The 18,259-nt window shown below is 43.6% G+C and overlaps 1 protein-coding gene across 1 annotated transcript in view; it reads left to right on the forward strand.

Annotated features, from left to right (window-relative positions):
* The window catches only part of CMIP (c-Maf inducing protein), a 151,829-nt gene extending 135,106 nt beyond the window's left edge, over positions 1-16,723 (forward strand). Inside the window, 11 exon segments of the mRNA XM_033157201.1 lie at positions 3,044-3,109; positions 5,636-5,662; positions 6,582-6,630; positions 7,562-7,669; positions 8,469-8,585; positions 10,565-10,705; positions 11,330-11,377; positions 12,475-12,621; positions 13,242-13,347; positions 15,135-15,205; positions 16,383-16,723. Coding sequence (XP_033013092.1) covers positions 3,044-3,109; positions 5,636-5,662; positions 6,582-6,630; positions 7,562-7,669; positions 8,469-8,585; positions 10,565-10,705; positions 11,330-11,377; positions 12,475-12,621; positions 13,242-13,347; positions 15,135-15,205; positions 16,383-16,457 — 955 coding nt within the window. The 3' untranslated portion in view covers positions 16,458-16,723.
* The last annotated feature ends 1,536 nt before the right edge of the window (positions 16,724-18,259 follow it).

The raw sequence follows: 18,259 nt of genomic DNA on the forward strand, positions 1-18,259 counted from the left end.
AAAAGCCTCAGGCTGCTGCATTATCTTTGGATATCCCTCATGACCACGGCTTCAGAACGACAAAGGCTGCATGCAGTCCTAACGCTACTGGGAATAAGCCTCATTTTATTCAATGGGACTTAATTTCTGAGTAGACGTGGCTAGGATTGTGCTGCAAGGCTGCGCTTCTATATGTATACCTGGGAGTTAACTCCACTGAACTCAGCATAACTTACTTTCGAGCAGACATGTATAGAATTGCACTATAAGTGCAAGGCGGTTACCTTGCAGAGTAGGCAAAGAATAATTCACATTATTCTCTGATAGGAGTGTCTAATGCTTACAAAGCGAAAAGCCATAGGTGGGTCCTGCATCCATGATTTGGTTTGAATAATTACAATTTATTATTGCAGTTATTCCCAGAATATGCTGTCTGCTTAGTATTGCACAAAGAATCTTACTGTCTCTGTTGCCTGTATCACGCTTGAGAGTGCTGAGTCAGATCCTTCAAAGAACAATTAAATGGATTGTGATGTTCTTTCTACGAGTTTGCCTTAATGCTGTCTCTAATAAGGAGCTTAGTTAAACTCCACTGACTGCAGAGATCTGTAGTTCACATGATGGAATGGCTTTCTTTTCAAACTGAAGCCTGGTATAGGAATGGGAGTGAAATTCAATCCAGTTCGTATTTATAGGTGAATCAATCTAATTTGTACTTTCTAAAACAATTTGTGAATAAAACACAGCCATCCTTTGAACTTTGCACTTCTCCAACTTTTGCTATGTAGTTATCCAGCCAAGTAATGCGTGCAAAGATGCACATGTTAGTGCGAAAACATACAAAAATGTGTTGTATTAGGGAAAGCTGCTTTGCAAAAATTGTGTACATTCAGAGAAATTCACGCTAAAATGCTGACGAACTTCCATGATGACTTTTTAAAATAAAATCACAAACTCATGTGGGCTGTGGGGAACTGAACTTCAAAGGAAATATGAGAAACTGACAGACTGAAATTTGCAGGTTCACCCATCCTGACACTGCTGCGATGTTTACTTGCAGAGCCAGGAAGAAGAGGAGATACTGGGTGGAATGCTTTCGCCTTTAATACGTTGCTGTTTGGTTTCTTTTTCTTTTTTAAAGAGAATAGATATCACTCCTAAGAAGTTTATGTAGGTCTTTGAATGACAGGTTTCCTTTACAGGCTCCCAGAATATACAGGTTTGGATGTGGTATCACTGTTAGATTGTGCGCTGCTTTAAGAGTGCAGTGCTACTAAGTGGCATATAAAACTATCTATAAAGAAATAGGCTGGTTTCAATGAAAAGGTGTTGACCAAACTGCAAATGGATTCCTTTTGTGGAGGAGAAAACTGAAGTAGGGGAGGTTGGCGGCCACTTAGGTCTTCTTTCAGCTTGGCCCCACCTTCTCCACATTCCCCTATAGGTCAGCCGCATGCTTCAAATACCCTGTGTGCATTCTCTCATGTTATGTTTATCGGGGTTGCCCCTGGCTGCTAATATGTTTTGGGATTGTTTCGGCTCTATGGGATCTGCAGGGCAGCTTTTTCTATTGAACCGAAAGACGACACTGGGAAAAGGGGAAAGGCCTCTGGTGGTGTCCATGGAGCAATGACAGCCATGGTGTGTGGGGGTGTGTGTGTGTGGACAGACAGACAAGACAGGCATAGGCACACACAAACACAAACACGGATATACATGCAGTTCAGGCAGAGGCTTATTTGATTTGCTGAATTGACTGTAGTTACAGGCTGACATGCTGCAGGTTTGAAGGTGGGAAAAGAGAACTGACCAGGCTGTGTCATGTGGCAGCTCAATAAGTCTTTGTGTCTTAGGGAGCTGCTGGTCATGAGCTTTCTGTGACCTTGGCAGAAAGGGTTGCACAGTCAGAGATGTGCAGCTGCTGGTGGAAGGGGAAATGTTTTTGGGTTTTTGCATGATTAGGAATTTTAAGCCCCACCTTTGCAACTGCTAATAGATTTGGGGTGGGGAGCACTTAGCTGGCCTGTTGATTGATGCTTCCTGTGTAAGTGGTGACCCAAGCTTAATTTTGGAAATAAAGAGTTGCAAATGGCTTCTGAATGTCATATTGTTTGCACCGGAGAGATACCAGGTCACATTGTTTGTCCATTTAGCCCAGTATTGTCTGTTCTAGTCTTTTGTCAACCTGACACCTTCTAGATGTTTTGGACTGCAGTTGGCAAGGAACAGGGAACAACTTTCTTTGCATGTAAAATGCTCTGGTTGTGTTTGCTTATCGCAGCCTTCCCCATGTTGGTGCTCTCCAGATGCTTTGGACTGCAGCTCCCATCACCATTACCTGTGCTGGCTGGGGCTGATGGAAGTTGTAGTCCAACAACATATGAGGGGCACCAGGTTGGCAGACACTGGTCTATCCTGACTGGCAGCCACTCTCCAGGGTCACAGGCAGAAAGAGCTCTTTCCCACACCTGCAGCCTGTGACCCCATGAAGATGCTGTGGATTGACTTGCATGGCCAGTATTAGGTTACCTTTTTTTCCTTTTTCTTTCTTTAATTTGAAGGGAAGTTTACATCAACGCCCATTCCAAAAACTATGATCTCGTGATCAGATCTATGATCCTCTTACATCATATCATCTTGAAAGACAGGGATAAGTCATGCATGCAAATTGTGTGTCCAAGTTATGTAATGGGCTACAGACGCAACAACAACAACAACAATAATAATAATAGTACAGAAGAAAATGAAAAGGTCACAACAAATGGAGGGGGTCACAAATAATGCTCCTTGCTATAGGGAGAGGATTTAGCCAAGACTAGGAGTGGCTAATCTGTGGCCCTCCAAATGTTGCTGAACTACAACTCCCATTACCTCTGAGCACTGGCAATGCTATCTGGGACTGGTGGGAACTGTAGTTCAGCAGCACCTGGGGTGACAGGTGGCCAAGAGCCAACCCTAGATGGATCTCCACACATACTGTGGTGACAAAGGACAAATGCACAGATGATAAACAAGAGTAGATTAGGCATTGTGTCCAGGACTAACAGCACTTTTCTCATTTCAGATCAGACTATGACGATTGGAGACCAGCTCTTGCCAGTTTGCTTCAACCCATCCCATTCCCTAAAGAGTAAGTTCATGGCAGGTAGTTTTATCTCCTTTAGTGGCAAAAACTTTCAGAAATTTTGGTTGGATCTTACAGTCCAGAAGATGCTGGATGGAAGATTTAAAATATTTGTTTTAAAATGTTGCAGTGCATGCCAAGGACTTTTCCAAAACCCAAGGAGTGAAAATATCCAGTAAATACATATTTTGGGACAGTAAACCTGGGCTTAAGGGGAGCACCAGGTCTCCACGGGATTGGACCAAAATATCTCACTGCAAAGTATTTTGAAAGGGTGCATTCCTCAAATAATACTGAGCCTTATCCTCCATCCCTTTCTAGCCCTCTTCTTAAAGCCTTCCGAGTTTATTAGCTACATCCTGTAAGAAGAAGTGAACAAGTTCAGTTGTCTCATAGGATCAGATAGCAAAACAAGCATTTGTGCCAGCAAACATAAAGGGCTGAGGTGACCCATTGAAAAAAAATGATAATTACAAAAATGCACATTGTTCCATAAGCAGTATTAGGACGCAATGAAAGAGTTTGGCAATGGCATCCCTCTGAAACCTATTAATGACACCATTGTTTATGAAATGCTGTTCCCAGAGGGTGAACATTACAGCCTATAATTGTCCAATTTGCCAGCTTATCTCATCCCTCAGTGTCTGGGTGCTTTGGAAGGGCTCGCTTTCGTAAACTGTGTGTGCTTTGGAATGGCTGGGGAGATAGAACAACACCTGGCATCTTTTTACCTGAGTTGGTGATTCTAGCAAAGGACCCTGGGGTGAATTGCAGATCTGTATCATGATGCAATGCAGTATGAGAGAGTGACCATTAATTGCTTCACTAATGTGCCATGCTAATTAGATGTGGCCATGCCTTAATTGCAATGCAATTAATGAACACACCTGGGACATAGGATGGAGCTAAAAACCCTGTTTACAAAGTGTGCAGTTTCTATCACTGGGCCCTGAAAGTTTCCATTTGCTTCACTGATGACAGAATTTCCCTGCGGAATAGTTTTGGCTTTGACTTTTCCTCTGGCAGGAGCTCTTTGTTGCTGTTGCTGTTACTGAAAACCCCCTCAGTCTAATATTGCCTTGGCCTGACAGTCCCTCATATTTTAGCAGCCAATGTGCTGTAGTGGTTTGAGTGTTGGACCTGTGAGATTGGGGTTCAAATCTGCACTCTCCCATTAAGCTCACTGGATAACTTTGGGCAAGTCATAGTCTCTGAGCCTAACCTACCTACAGGGCTGTTGTGAGGATGCTATGAGGAGGAGGAGAACCATGTACATACACCACCTTGAGCTCCTGAGAGGAAAGGTGGGATATAGAAACCCAGCTGCTGCCCAGCTCAGTCTCCATCCTTAGGTGAAGCACACAGCTCTCTTCCTAGGCAGAAAGCAGGAGTAAAAGCACTTACAGCAGGTTTGCAAGGCTCCTTGAACTCCATCATCTGAAAAGCAGGGCTGTGTATTGTCTCCTGATCAAGAGGGCACAGCTTGGAAAGTCAGATGTGTTTGTCTTATCCTGAGACCTCTTTTGAAGCAATCTGTCTCACGTTGTTGGAACACAGAATGTCAGTTGCCTAATCTGGAGCTGGGCCAAATGCTTTCCAGTGTCAATCTTCATGTAGAAACTTGCACTTGGTGAGGTTTACAGTTCCCCCAAGGAATTATTGTCCCCATTCAGCAGCATTGTTTCTGTTGCCTCTTCCTGCTTCGGTGCTGTCTGTCTCCCCACCTATTACCTTCTTCCTGGTTCGATCACATGGGTTTCCCTGCAAAGAGAAACAGGAAGATTACCAGTCGCAGGAAAAAGAAGGAAGAAATCTGCTAGTGCAGAAGGGGAAAAACCCACATTTTTTTTTATAAAGCACAACATGTTTCAAACCAAACTATTCTTCAGGGGTATTCTTGAATGGCAATTGATCTTAAACTACTGGTAAAACATATTTCTGAAGTGAGTTGCAGCATCGATTTCTCACACAACCAGGTTTCCTCCCTTCCTTTCTCTGCAAGGGTTACCCCACCCAGTCAGGGATCACAGGATGATGTTGCAACAATACATAGAGAGTGATATGAAGGCCTGCAACACAGCTAAACTAAGCACATCTGGATGAGAGGCTAGGAATCTCTGTGAACTTCACCTCACGTTCCATCCTGGGGAAAGGCAGAATTAAAAACAACAACAACACAGATTAATATAATCATCAAAATGGAGGGCCATCTCGTTAGATATCTTTCATCCAGAGTCCACCCACCCTCATCTTAATTTATTTCTGTTCCATCATTATTCAACATAATTAAAACGTTGCCCTCTCCCACACTTTTTGTTTTGTAAATACTTCATGCATTGCTGCAGCCTTTGCCAACCTAGAACCCATGGGCACCACCAGGTTGGCAAAGGCTGCATTTATGTATGTGTTGATGTCATGTAGACTATAGCTCTCCTTTAGACTTATTGAATCCACATACTCACAATTATTTGGAAGAAAAGAACCGCATGAAAAAAGGAGAATCATTAATAATTCTCTGTGTCTAATTTTCAGGGCTCTTGCGCATGAGAAGTTCACAAAGTAAGTGCTTGTTTTAAAGCTATTTCCTGTGATATAAATAAGCCAGATCTAAGCAAAGGCTAATGTGTCTGTGTTCCTCTTATCCTTCAGCACTGAGGTTTTGAAAGCTGCTGATAGAATCAGAATGGTAGGGCTTAGAGCCACACACACACACACACACACCACAAGAGTCACAAACATTCTTAATAAAAATGAGGAAATGGAGCAAAACCCACCGTCACTGGAGAAATCTCTTTTAGGCCAGTCAGCATGAAAGCACTTCTCCATTCAACCTTCTCCCAGTCACTTATTCCACCATGACAGCTGCACCACTCTAGATCACAGCTATGAGAAATTGCACATTTGAATCTTTCCACCACTACCACCCACAGATTAAAAAAAAAACTTGTATTCCCTGCATATAGAAACTTAGCAGGTTAGCAAGAGATGCTCGAGCCTAGTCCTTTAAGGAGAAGTGCTGATTTTCTACATACAGTGAGAATTTTTACATGGTGAGGCAGGAGCATTTAAACATGCAAAGCCCTTACTTGCACTCTGAAATGGTACAGTCCAAGCAGGTCTGTACCAAGGGGTTATTACCATTTATCTCTAAGGCTAACAGTACATCTTCTGCCTGGCTCAAATAATAGTTATAAGACTGGGATGACTTTTGAATGCTTGGGTTGTTTTAAGATGGACTGCCTGCAGGCATTTGCAAAGCCCTTTCCTAGTCTATATGCACCGCCTTGGCAACTCCTTAAGCCCTCATAATTCCTTCCTGTGAAATGTTTTCTCCGCTCGTTTCCCTGCACCCTCTCCAGAAGAGGGGCATCAATCACTTAAAGCGTAACCAAAATGAATGCTGCAGCTGTGTAAATTTTGGAACCGACCAATAGCCACTCATCGTTCTGCTTTTTGTTTTCTCTTTTGCCCTTTCAAGGGAGCTGAAGTACGTCATTCAAAGATTCGCGGAAGATCCAAGACAAGAAGTGAGTCCCTTTCCAGCATCATGATCAAAGGGACAGGGAGACTTGCTTGTCAGAAAGTTCTGGCTTTTAAGTAGTTTTGCGTTCCAAAGCACTGTCAGCCTCTCTCTGCCTGTCTGCCTTGAGTTTGTCCCCAGAATGCTTGGGGGCATAAGCCTTAGTATGAATGGCTTCTTTCCTCCTACGTAAACATGCGCCCCACCCTGGATGCCTAGAATCTGTTGTTGATGTCACTTCAGCAGGGAGAACTGCAACGGCAAGAATTAATTTCCTGTGCTAAATAAATGCCGCAAATAAATTCCCCCTCTCCACATCTGTCGAAATAGCTGAGACAGACACATGGAGTCTTCATGTCACAACACCACTAGCAAAGCTCCCATTGTTACGATAGGAGGATGTTTGTAAGGGTACAGGGTCTGTATATTGCAGGGGCACAAGGCGGCAAAAGACGCAGCAAATGTGCTGTGTCCCACACTGCAACTTGTAGATCTCTGTAGATTACTATTAGTTTCAAACACCAAATTGAGAGCAAGGAAAAGGTTCCATATGCACATATTCTGAGTTCTTATTTTGAAGAGCATCTGTTTTGCATGCAGAAGGTCTCTGACCTCTCCAGGTAGGCTGGGAGAGACTCCGGCCAGAAACCCTAAAGAACTGCCAGTGACTGAAGATGATACTGAGCTAGAATGACCAATGGTCTCATGCAGCCTAAGACAGCTCCCTGTGTTCCCAAATGTATATGGAAAAACCTCTCGCATCCAGGGAAGTAGGCTTTAGTTGACAATAATTTATGCCACATTAAATTAGTTAGTCCTGGAGGTGCTTCCGAAGCTGTTTGCTATTTTCTTTCCTTGCTAACTTGTCTCTGTGGACTAGTGGTGAGGTGCTGCTGCAGAGAGCCTCAATTCCTCATTGCCTTTGTGTCGCTTGGCAGGTCCACTCGTGTCTGCTGAGTGTGCGGGCTGGCAAAGACGGCTGGTTCCAGCTCTACAGCCCTGGTGGTGTAGCCTGCGATGATGATGGAGAGTTGTTTGCCAGCATGGTATGTGCCAGCTGTAACTCTGAATTAACTGGGAATGGGTTGAACACATATTCAGAAGTTTGGAGTGGGAGTAGGAGTGCTGGTGAGTTTATGCACACACATCCCACTCACCTGAAGATGCCCAAAATGTATCCTCCAACAGACGCAGCCCATAATTGGAGCTACAAAAATGGGAGAGGCCATTTCGCTACAGCCTTAGTCAAAACTCTCCATTGCACTGTGAATATTTGAAATCGCTGTGTTGAAATATATGGAGTGACATATCTTGCTGTTGCTATGAATCAAGGTTGTCTGACTAATTTTGAAGCATGCCTCTCCATATACACTGCCCTATCCTTTCTTTGCAAAATCCAAATCCTTTCTTTGGATTTGGATGTCCAGTCCCATAAAGTTTTTATAACTGTGGATAGGAAGCAGATATATGTGCATGGGAATCCCCATGTGTGAACCTCGTATGTGCATCCATTTCAGCTCTTTGGGCCAATTTGCTAATTTCCCCCACCTCTCTCCTGGATTGTCCCAGAGGATTGATTTGAGGCCAGGGCTCTGGCCTGTGCTGGTAAGCTCACTCCTCACTGGGGAAAAGTGAATGACCAAACAGGATATATGTTTTTGAATGAAGGATTTCCTCTGATGCCTGGAGACTACACCTCTTTCTGATATATAATGTACGAATTAGTTAATTTTGTTGGCTGATTTACATGACTGGTTTAAAGAGTGCCGTATTCTTCCTTCATGCCTGCACCCCTAACCAGGTTCTTTCTCTCTCTCTCTCTCTCTCTCTCTCTCTCTCTCTCAGGTTCACATATTAATGGGCTCCTGCTATAAGACAAAAAAGTTCCTGCTTTCACTGGCTGAGAACAAACTTGGGCCCTGCATGCTGCTAGCTTTGAGAGGCAACCAGACCATGGTGGAGGTAATGCATCCAATAATGAGGCTGTTGAACTGGGTGGTGCCAAACCCCTTAAACTGTCACATAGCCTAGAAACTAGGAACCCGGTCTTTCATTCCAACACTGGCTGCCCATTAGCTACAGGGCTAAGTTCATAGTATTGGTTTTGGTGTATAAAGCTGCATACAATTTGGGATCAGGTTGCCAAAAAGAAGAAGAGAAGAAGAGTTTGGATTTGATATCCCGCTTTATCACTACCCAAAGGAGTCTCAAAGCGGCTAACATTCTCCTTTCCCTTCCTCCCCACAACAAACAATCTGTGAGGTGAGTGGGGCTGAGAGACTTCAGAGAAGTGTGACTAGCCCTAGGTCACCCAGCAGCTGCATGTGGAGGAGCGGAGACGCGAACCCGGTTCACCAGATTACGAGTCTACCGCCTTTAACCACTACACCACACTGGTTGTCTCACCCCTTCTATACCCAATTGATCAGCATGCCCTGCAGGTGAGGGCTTGCTGCAGATTCCATTTTATCAGGAGGTCCATTCTGCAGAATATAGGAATTGGAAATTTAGTGCTGTGGCACCTACTTTTTGGAATTGCTTCCTTTTAAATATTAGACAGGTGCCACCCTGTTGTCTTTTGGTGCCTACCGAAGCCTTCTAAGAAGAGATGCTTCCTAGCCTTCATTGGTATTTAATTGATTTTTAGAAGTTTCATCTCTTGTGTGCCGGCCACCCTGGGCTCCTTTGAAATGGAAAGGTGGCATTAATTTAATAAAATAAAGATAAAGAAATGTATTTATTTGGAAACTGTACATGCTTCCCCACCTTGACCCGAAGACTACCCCAGGTGTCTTTCTGAAACACTCCAAATGAAAATGAATCAAAATGCAGCGAAAAACAGCAAAACAAAACAGAAATGCAGCTGTAAAGATTGAGCTAAACTAAAGCCAAGTGCACATTTTTACATTACTTTCATAAGCTATTTTAATTATAATCATTTCAAACAGAAGAACCCTGAAAACTAATAGTTCCCTGACATGATTAAGGACAAAGAATTCTCAAAACAAAATAGAAATTCTTTCCAGTAGCACCTTAGAGACCAACTGAGTTTGTTCTTGGTATGAGCTTTTGTGTGCTCAGTCCCTACATGTGACTGCAGTCCCAGATTTTCTTGGGGGAAGCCATTATGGTCCATTAAGTAACAAATTTAACAGCAGACTTCAGCAACCTGTTTCCAATCTAGCTGTTTTGGACTACAGCTCCTATCAGCCCCAGCCAGCTTGACTAATGGTTGGGGATAATGGGAGTTGGAGTGCAAAATATCTGGAGGGCAGCATGTTAAGGGAAACTGTCCTGTGGAATGCCCCATTGATGGTTCTGCTTCTTGCAATATGTCCCTGCATCCTTTCAAAATAAAAAAGTGGGCTCCCACCCACTCCTTCAGAATGGTTAGTCCATTCTTGCGCAGATGTATTCAGGTATAAATGATTAATTAACTGAATAAAACTTCTATGGTTGACAATGCAATCACATGGTTATTCAGAAGCTAAGCCCCACTCTGTTCAGTAGGGCTTATCGTCTCCAGCAAGTGTGCTTCAGATGGCTGCCACATTTTTTTATATTGAGTGACAGCCCTACTGATTTCACAGAGAGGGCGAGGAAAAACAAGGTGAAGGACTGAATAATGCATTTGCCCTCTTAGAACCAGCATAATTGAATGGATAGAATGTTGGAAACAAGATTGTTGGAGACCTGGGTTCAAATCTCCGCCCAGCCACAGAGCTTGCTGAACCAGTCACTATCCCACAGCCCAACCAACCAAACAGGGCATTTGCGAGAAACAAGTGGGATGAACCATGTAGCGCAGAAAACTCAGGCCAAAGTTGCTTCTTAACAAGCATTCAAAAAGAAGAGAGGGGGTGGGTGGGTTGTGCCAAGCTATCCAGACGTCCCCAGTGAACAAGCTGTAGAGTAAATGTTGCTTATCTTTCCACTGTCAGATTCTTTGCCTGATGCTTGAATACAACATCATTGACAACAAAGACACCCAGCTTCAGATCATCTCAACCCTCGAGAGCACTGACGTGGGGAAAAAAATGTATGAGCAGCTCTGTGACAGGCAGAGGGAGTTGAAAGAACTGGTGAGTCTCTGTATTGACAGCCCCGTCACTATTCAAAAACAGGAGATTCAGGTGGGGCCCAGATATTTAAAGGGGGGCTCAGCTCTGCACAGAAAGTTACAGTGCTCTTCAGACTGCACTTTAACAAGCCTGGACTTCCCAAAGGAAGATGTACTGCTCTGTTTCTTTATTTTGGAGTATTTATACCCCACCTACCGACCAGTGTTCTTGGGGGCGGCCTACAATATATTTAAAACACTGTGAAATAGAAAGTGATACAATAGAATTGCATTGGGCCAATGGTATATAATCAGCCCACCCACCCCATTCTATGAAGTTCCAAAAAGTGCCACTCTTTACCTGAATTTCCTGATCAGGACCTGACTGTTGAAGCAGAATCCAACCCCTCCATGCTCCTGAGACCCCATCCCTTCCCTTGCATCAACTTACCAACTTACTCAAGTAAACAGCAGTGTACTGCCTTTGGATGTGGAATACCAAGAGGTCCTGCCCTGCCCTGCCACCTGAGGCCCTTTTAACTGGAAATGAGGGGATTTCAGCCTTGGGCATCCCACCAGCAAAGTGTGTGCTCTGACACAGAAGCAACACCCCTGTTTGTAATCAACATGTTGTTATTTTTTACAGCAAAGGAAAGGCGGTCCTACCAGGTTAACACTGCCATCAAAATCCACAGTAAGTTTTAGCCTTCCAGTTATAGCAATATCATAAGCATGCAGAAAAGCATTTCTCATTCCTCTCATTCCCATCAACCCTGACCATTGGTCATGCATGCTGTGGTTGATGGGAGTTGTAGTCCAGCAGCATCTGGAGGGTATCATGGGTTATTGGAGGCTTTGAACTTTACATTGAGCCAGAACTGGATTATGATTAGGCCAAGTAATCTACAGTTGGGTTCTGGAGAATGACTGCTTCTGGAGAATGGCTGAAAGCATAATTTGACCTTGGCCATTCTTTTATGTAGCACAGTAATAAGTGTCTGAACTGCAAAACAGGATGCCTGTGGTTGTACTCTCACTCCTGCTATGCAGGAGTTAAAGCTACTTTATCCCTACTTTATAGGGTTGTATGGGTTGTCTAGAATAGATTATGTAAGGGAGCAGGCCTGGCATCAGCACAAGGCACCTGCAGGAAGCTGCTGGAGCTCCAGGTCCGAGCCCTGCACTGCAGGCTGCCCTAGGCGCCTCACGCCATCTGGTTTGGAGCCATCATTCAAATTTCCCATAATGCAGCTAGTGCAAAAGGAGGCAGTTCAACTGCTCACTAGGACAGACTACCATCATCATCAAATTACTCAGCAGCTGAAAGAATTGCACTGGCTGACAGTTAGCTTAAGGCTACCATATTTCCCCCCCAATGAATCTGGGGACACTTTTCAACTTTAATGGATTTTGTATGGGGACTGATTTGTAAATCCGGGAACTGTCCCGGGAAACGGGAAGTCTGGTAACCTTAAGTTAGCTACCAGGCTGAATTCAAGGTGCTGCTACTGGTGCATAAAGCCCTATACAGCTTGGGACCTGGATATTTAAAAGATCATCTCACACCATACACGCCCTTCCCATGCCGGCTGGGGCACATGGGAGTTGTAGTCCAAAATACCTGGAAGGCACCAGGTTGGCGAAGTCTGCAGTAGAATGCTCAGATAGGTGTGAATTCAGTGGTGCTGCCCCCAGAATTTAACCAACTTTTGCAACACAGGAACTGCACCTGTTTGCAATATCTGCAGCAGTTTCTGTGCCAATCTGATCTGTGCTGTTTTCCTCCCTCAGGACGCAGACCTGGCCCGGTTGTTAAGCTCAGGTTCCTTCGGCAACCTGGAGAACCTCAGCCTGGCCTTCACTAACGTCACGAGTGCCTGTGCAGAGCATCTCATCAAGCTGCCTTCGCTTAAGCAGTTGAACCTGTGGTCAACTCAGGTACGAGCTCAGGAGCAGCAGCGGAGAGGAGTCGTTTGAGCTGAGACATGCCCGAGATTGCCCAATGCATCAATTTGAGAAGGTTTTCTGACAGTGCAGGTTGCCTGCAAAAAAACAAAAAACCCACAAATTTATAAGCAGGCTCCTTCCCTCCCCCAATTTTTCTGCTTTCAGCCAAAATTGTTATCCCCACTGCAAGAGTCCTGCCGCACTTACAGCTCTGGGGGACAGTAGCTGCTTTGCATGTAGGAAAGGGATATGGGCCACATAATACCTTCATAGCTTAGGCCACACACCCCACTCTTCAGGGCACATCTCTCATCCACGCCTTCCATACTGGATTGTGTCCTTCGACTAAGATTCCTTCATTAGCTGTGATTCCCGCGCTGCAGGGGGGTTGGCTAGATGACCCTTTGGATCCCTTCCAATTCTACAATACTATGATTCTACCAACTGTAAAAATGCTTCTTGCTTGCCTGGGTGGGTGTGAAAATCTGACTTTTGCATGGCTGGGATGTAAACTAGTGCAGAAAGATAACAGTCTCCTGTGTCTGCAAGGCCCGTTCCTTTTCCCCTAGTGCTCTGCTCATGTATAATATTTCCATGTCTCCCCACCCCAGTTTGGAGATGCAGGTTTGCGGCTTCTCTCTGAACACCTCACGATGCTGCAAGTGCTCAACTTATGTGAGACGCCTGTCACCGACGCTGGGCTGCTGGCGCTGAGCTGTAAGTAAGCAAAGAAGCAGACTGATGACAGGGCAGGGAGAGGATTCATCTGGGCTCAGAGTTTATTGCCTCAGGACTGTTTTGAACCCCTTTGAAGGGGGCTTATTCTCCCAGTGATGCACCCTTTTTGCACTATGGCCCTTCAGCTGTGGTTGGACTCCCACCATCAGCCCTAGCCAGCATCACCTGCAGTCAGGAATGACAGGAGTACAACATTGGGAAGCCACAGGTTCCTTGGGGTACTCATACTTGGGAACTGCAAATTCCAGTGACTTGCATACTGTTTCAATCCATGTTGATGAGTGAAGTGGGGATTCAGTCTACAGGGAGGGCAACTGTTTCAGATAGATTCATCCAGGTTAAAATCTGTTTTGTAACCAGCCTCTCATATCCGCTTCCCTTGCGGGGATTCCCCCTCCTACCCGTCAGTGATGACATTGGCATAAACTCATTCCTTTGGTGGGCTGGGACAGGTGCCCAGGTTCTGTGCCCTGACCTAAAGTGCAAATGAGGCCATTGTGTGAACATTTGTTTAAAGACGTTTATTTTTTCCCATACCAAAGTGTATGACAAAAGTAATATTGATTAAAGTATTAATATAAATAAAAATTAGCTGCCACCCCCCCAAACGTTATGTCAGGAGTCAGATTACATTTCTTAAAAGCACAATATATGCTACTAATAAGACTAAGAATCTTCTGTTTAACATAATGCCAATCAACACTAATTTTCCCTTTATAGCATCCATTCTTTTTTTATAACCTAAACAGTAATCAGAACTGTCTCCATTAGTTAGATCCACATTTCATTTTTCTTAATTCATCTAACCCTTCTTCAGTTGATCCTATTTTCCCTTGGAAAGACCAAACTATATTATATGTAGTGAGCATGATTTTACAACCCACTTTGATGTGCCATATTAGCCCCATTCAGGTGTTTGTTCTTCCATGTGATGCTCCCACCCACTCCATCACATTTCTGGTTGTGCTCCACTAGTTGGAGAATGACTGTCTGCAGCAGAGAGGATGCTCTATGGATTTTACAAGGTTTTCAAATGATATGAGTACATCAGGATCCCTCCTATAGACAGTGAGGGATTGATAATGGCTGGGTGTGACAGGGCGACTGATAGGTACAGTTTCTCTGTAGGGCTTTGCACGTTTAGCATAGCTAAGGGAGATATCACTGGGTTGCTGATTATAGGCTTCAGAAGGCCTACACTCTTTATTTGGGGTGGGGTTTTTTGTATTCTCATTTATCAAAAAAGTAAGAAAAATAGTGCAAACAAGAGCAAGAATTATGAGTAACTCATTTGCACTGTGTCATACAAAATATCAGTCCCCCACCCTTCATGTTCAGAAACTAAAGCTTTGTTTTGGGGGATTGGGGGGAGCAAGATTCTAGCTCTCATGTTTGCAGAGAAAATATTGCCACGCAGTGACCCAAAGTCCAGTCAGTTATGTTTTTAGCTAAGCAAGGTCTGCAACATAGCAGCCTCCATAACGTATCGACCCCTCAGACATTATCATGCCATCTTTCAATATGCAGAAGCATGTGCTACAAACAACATGTTGTATAAAAAAATCCTATTAGAACAATGTTTTTATTTGGCTTACTAAAATATCATAAAATCATGTGCAAGCTTTCTCCAGAATTCAAAAAGCTTGCACACAATTTAGTGGCATTTTGTTTGGCCAAATGCCCTAATGGATTTTTGATCCCCCCCCCCATAGATCAACATGGCAGCATTTGCATTTTGTGTAACATATTGCTTATTTATTTCCTAGCCATGAAAAGCCTGTGTAGCTTAAATATGAATAGCACGAAACTTACGGCAGACACCTATGAGGATCTCAAGGTATGTCAAAGTTTTGAAGCTGCAGGACATGTCTGGAAAAGAGTCCAGTGACAAGAGAGCAGGCCATCCCACGTAAACACTTAGCTCTTCTTACAATGTTGCAGAATTGCCAGGAAACCCACATGGCTTTGTATCTCTCTGCCACTGGCCAGGGGGTGATCATACGATGACCTAAGACAAGGACAGGGAGTCTGTGGCTGTTGAGGTGCTTGCTGGGCTCCATCTCCCATCAACCCCAACCAGCATCACCAGTGGTCAGGGATCATCTGGACAGCCAGATTCCCCATCCTGTTCAAGTGTGAAAGAGCAAACAGTGTCACCACCTCTGAAATAATTTATTCATTAGAATTTTAAACCTGAAGTTAACAAAATGAGCTTACAGGATGTGGGAAGCTGCTGTCTACCAGGTCAGACCAGGTCTAGCCTAGTGTGTTCACACTGACTGGTAGCCGCATTCCAGGATCCCCATCACCTGCCAGCTGCCATCCTTTAACCTAGAGAAGCTGCCAGGGATTGAACTGGGGACCTTCTCCATGCTCCCCCACTGAGCTATTACCCCTTTTTGCTACCAATTGACTGATCTACTTGGTAGTTTGATACTCCAACAAAGGCACCCACTCTTAAGATCATCGTCCCACATCTTCTCAAACTCGTCTAGGGCAGAGAAGCTCTTTAAACCTGCAGTTGGACAGCAGCTGCTCCTTTCATTCACCTCCCTTTATACCAGCGAAGGCTGATCTGTTAGGGCAAATGGGGCACTGCCACACAAGAGTCTGTGTGCCCTAAGACAGCCTCTCACCTACCTGCCTTCTTACTGCTAACCAGTCCAAGGGGTGACACTGCCTGTCAGCTTCCTCCTCATTAGTCTGAGTTTGCCCTTGTAGAACTCGGGGGGGGGGGGGAAAACCAGAATCAGTTGATTCCGGAACCACCTGCTGCTGGGCTCCTTGTCTTCTGCCCTACCAGTCCCAATGGGCACAGCCACCATGGCTTTAAGCACTTTAAATTGCAAACTTTCATTTAACATGGATTTAATATATACAAGCAGAACCTAAATGCCTAGCGATGGTCCACAAGGAATCTTACTGGGTTCTGGTGGAAATCTAAAAAGGACCTTTAAGGACTGGCTCGTATTTATCTTTTCTCTCTACCCCCCCCCTTTTCTCTTTTTAACCAGGCTAAATTGCCCAACCTGAAGGAAGTGGATGTCCGCTACAGAGGCATGGTGAAATCTCGTGGGCTGCATTCGTAGCATTTGACAAGGAGAGAGGGAGGGAGGGAAAAGAGAATTTTTGCAACAAAATAAAAGCAGAGAAATAAACTTTTGGCTTCTACCTATAGAGAGCAGCAAGTTCTGAGGACTTTGACTTTAGGAGTTGTGTTTGTGAGGTAGCAGAGTGTGGCTTTGCGTGTGGGAGGGTGAACTGAGCATGCCCCAGGTCCTGCCAGATTCTTTGAGCTTCATCCTTTGAAATTCAACATCATCTAAATGAATGGGTTGGGGGTGGGGGAAGAAAGATTGTGCAGCTGGGGGGGGGAGAAAAGAAAAAAAGGGAGGGAAAATCTGTTTCAATTTTCATTTGCTTTTTTGTGTTGTTGTTTTAAAATGCCATATGGAAAGAAAAAATATATGGGGTTATACATCAGAGCTTTTTCTTGGATGGACCCTCAGTCTTTAGGTGCTTTACCATCTTTCCTGCTCTCTTTTTTTAAAAAAAAAAGTATGAGAAATCAAGAGAAGAAAAAAACCATGATTCTCACCTTCATTCTGTTCTTACGATCGTTATGCAAATTTTTGTTGTACATACAATTTACATAATGCACCTATTTAAAAAATGGTTCACAAATAACAGGTCTGGGACCTGTCTTTTATTTATGAATTGTTAATTCTTTTATCTTTTTCGTTTGTTTGTTTCATTCTGATTCGCATATAGACTGTATGAACTAGTTGGTCTTACTGTTTTTGTTTTTTAAAGAACAGAAAACCCTCTTTGAATAACTGTCTTTTAGTAAAGCCTACTGTATTATGTAGTCTCTGTCCAGCCCCATCACCTCACCAATTTCTGATTTATAAATCACTCAAAAGTTTCTTCAGATAAAAAAAAAATATGCATATGAATACATCTATATACACAAGAGCAAAAAGATGAGTGCGCGGTCAGGAAGAGGTTGTGAATATTACCTGATACATTTTCAAATTGTACTGGGGTTAGGAAATTGGAGTGGTAAGGAAACTACCTTTTGTTGTAATTAAGAAAAATGTTAGTTTGAAAACTTAAGTTCAAGATTAGACTTAAGTTGAGCTCTCAACCGTTTGTGTTAGATTTGCCAAGGCGTGCCTGTTTGGTTTTCTGTTTATGTCCTATATTTCAAGGGCATGTTCATCCTCACAGCCACCATATTGTGCATTTTCTTTACTTTCACTCCTCCTTCCCTTCTCCCAGAGCTTCGCTTTTGTTCCATGCATGCAAAGCTCACTTGCCATATTACTATATTATTTTCATGAGATGGAGATTTTTCCACGATCAGTTGCTAAGCTGCTCCTCAAAATATGTATGGCCACTATTCATATTCCTGATCCTCCTACACCAGCCTTTGCCAATCCAATGCCCGCCAGATATTTGGGACTGCAACTCTCATCAGCCCTAGGAACTGGGGGCCAAAAACACCTGGAGGGCACTCGGATGATGAGGTGGTTCCTACACAAATGCTCAGAAAAAAATTATTATTATTATTTTTTTAAAAAAACCCTTATAAATAAGCTTTCTTTTATAAATATGCTTTTGGGTTATTTTCTCTCTCTTTCACAATAAGCATTCTTGGAATGGAGCAGCTTTTTAAAATAAAAAGAAAAGAAGCATTTTATGTATTTATCTTTTTTGAGTTTACTAGCAGATGTTTGTTCAGTTCTTGGGGCACCTGAAGAGATTTAACATCCAGGCAATGTGCTTATACACACATATGTATGTATGTGTATATATATATATATATATATATATATAATATATATATAATACATACATGCATGCATGCATATTTTAATTGTATTCAATG

Source organism: Lacerta agilis, chromosome 8 (assembly GCF_009819535.1).
Source record: "Lacerta agilis isolate rLacAgi1 chromosome 8, rLacAgi1.pri, whole genome shotgun sequence".
Lineage (NCBI taxonomy): Eukaryota > Metazoa > Chordata > Lepidosauria > Squamata > Lacertidae > Lacerta > Lacerta agilis.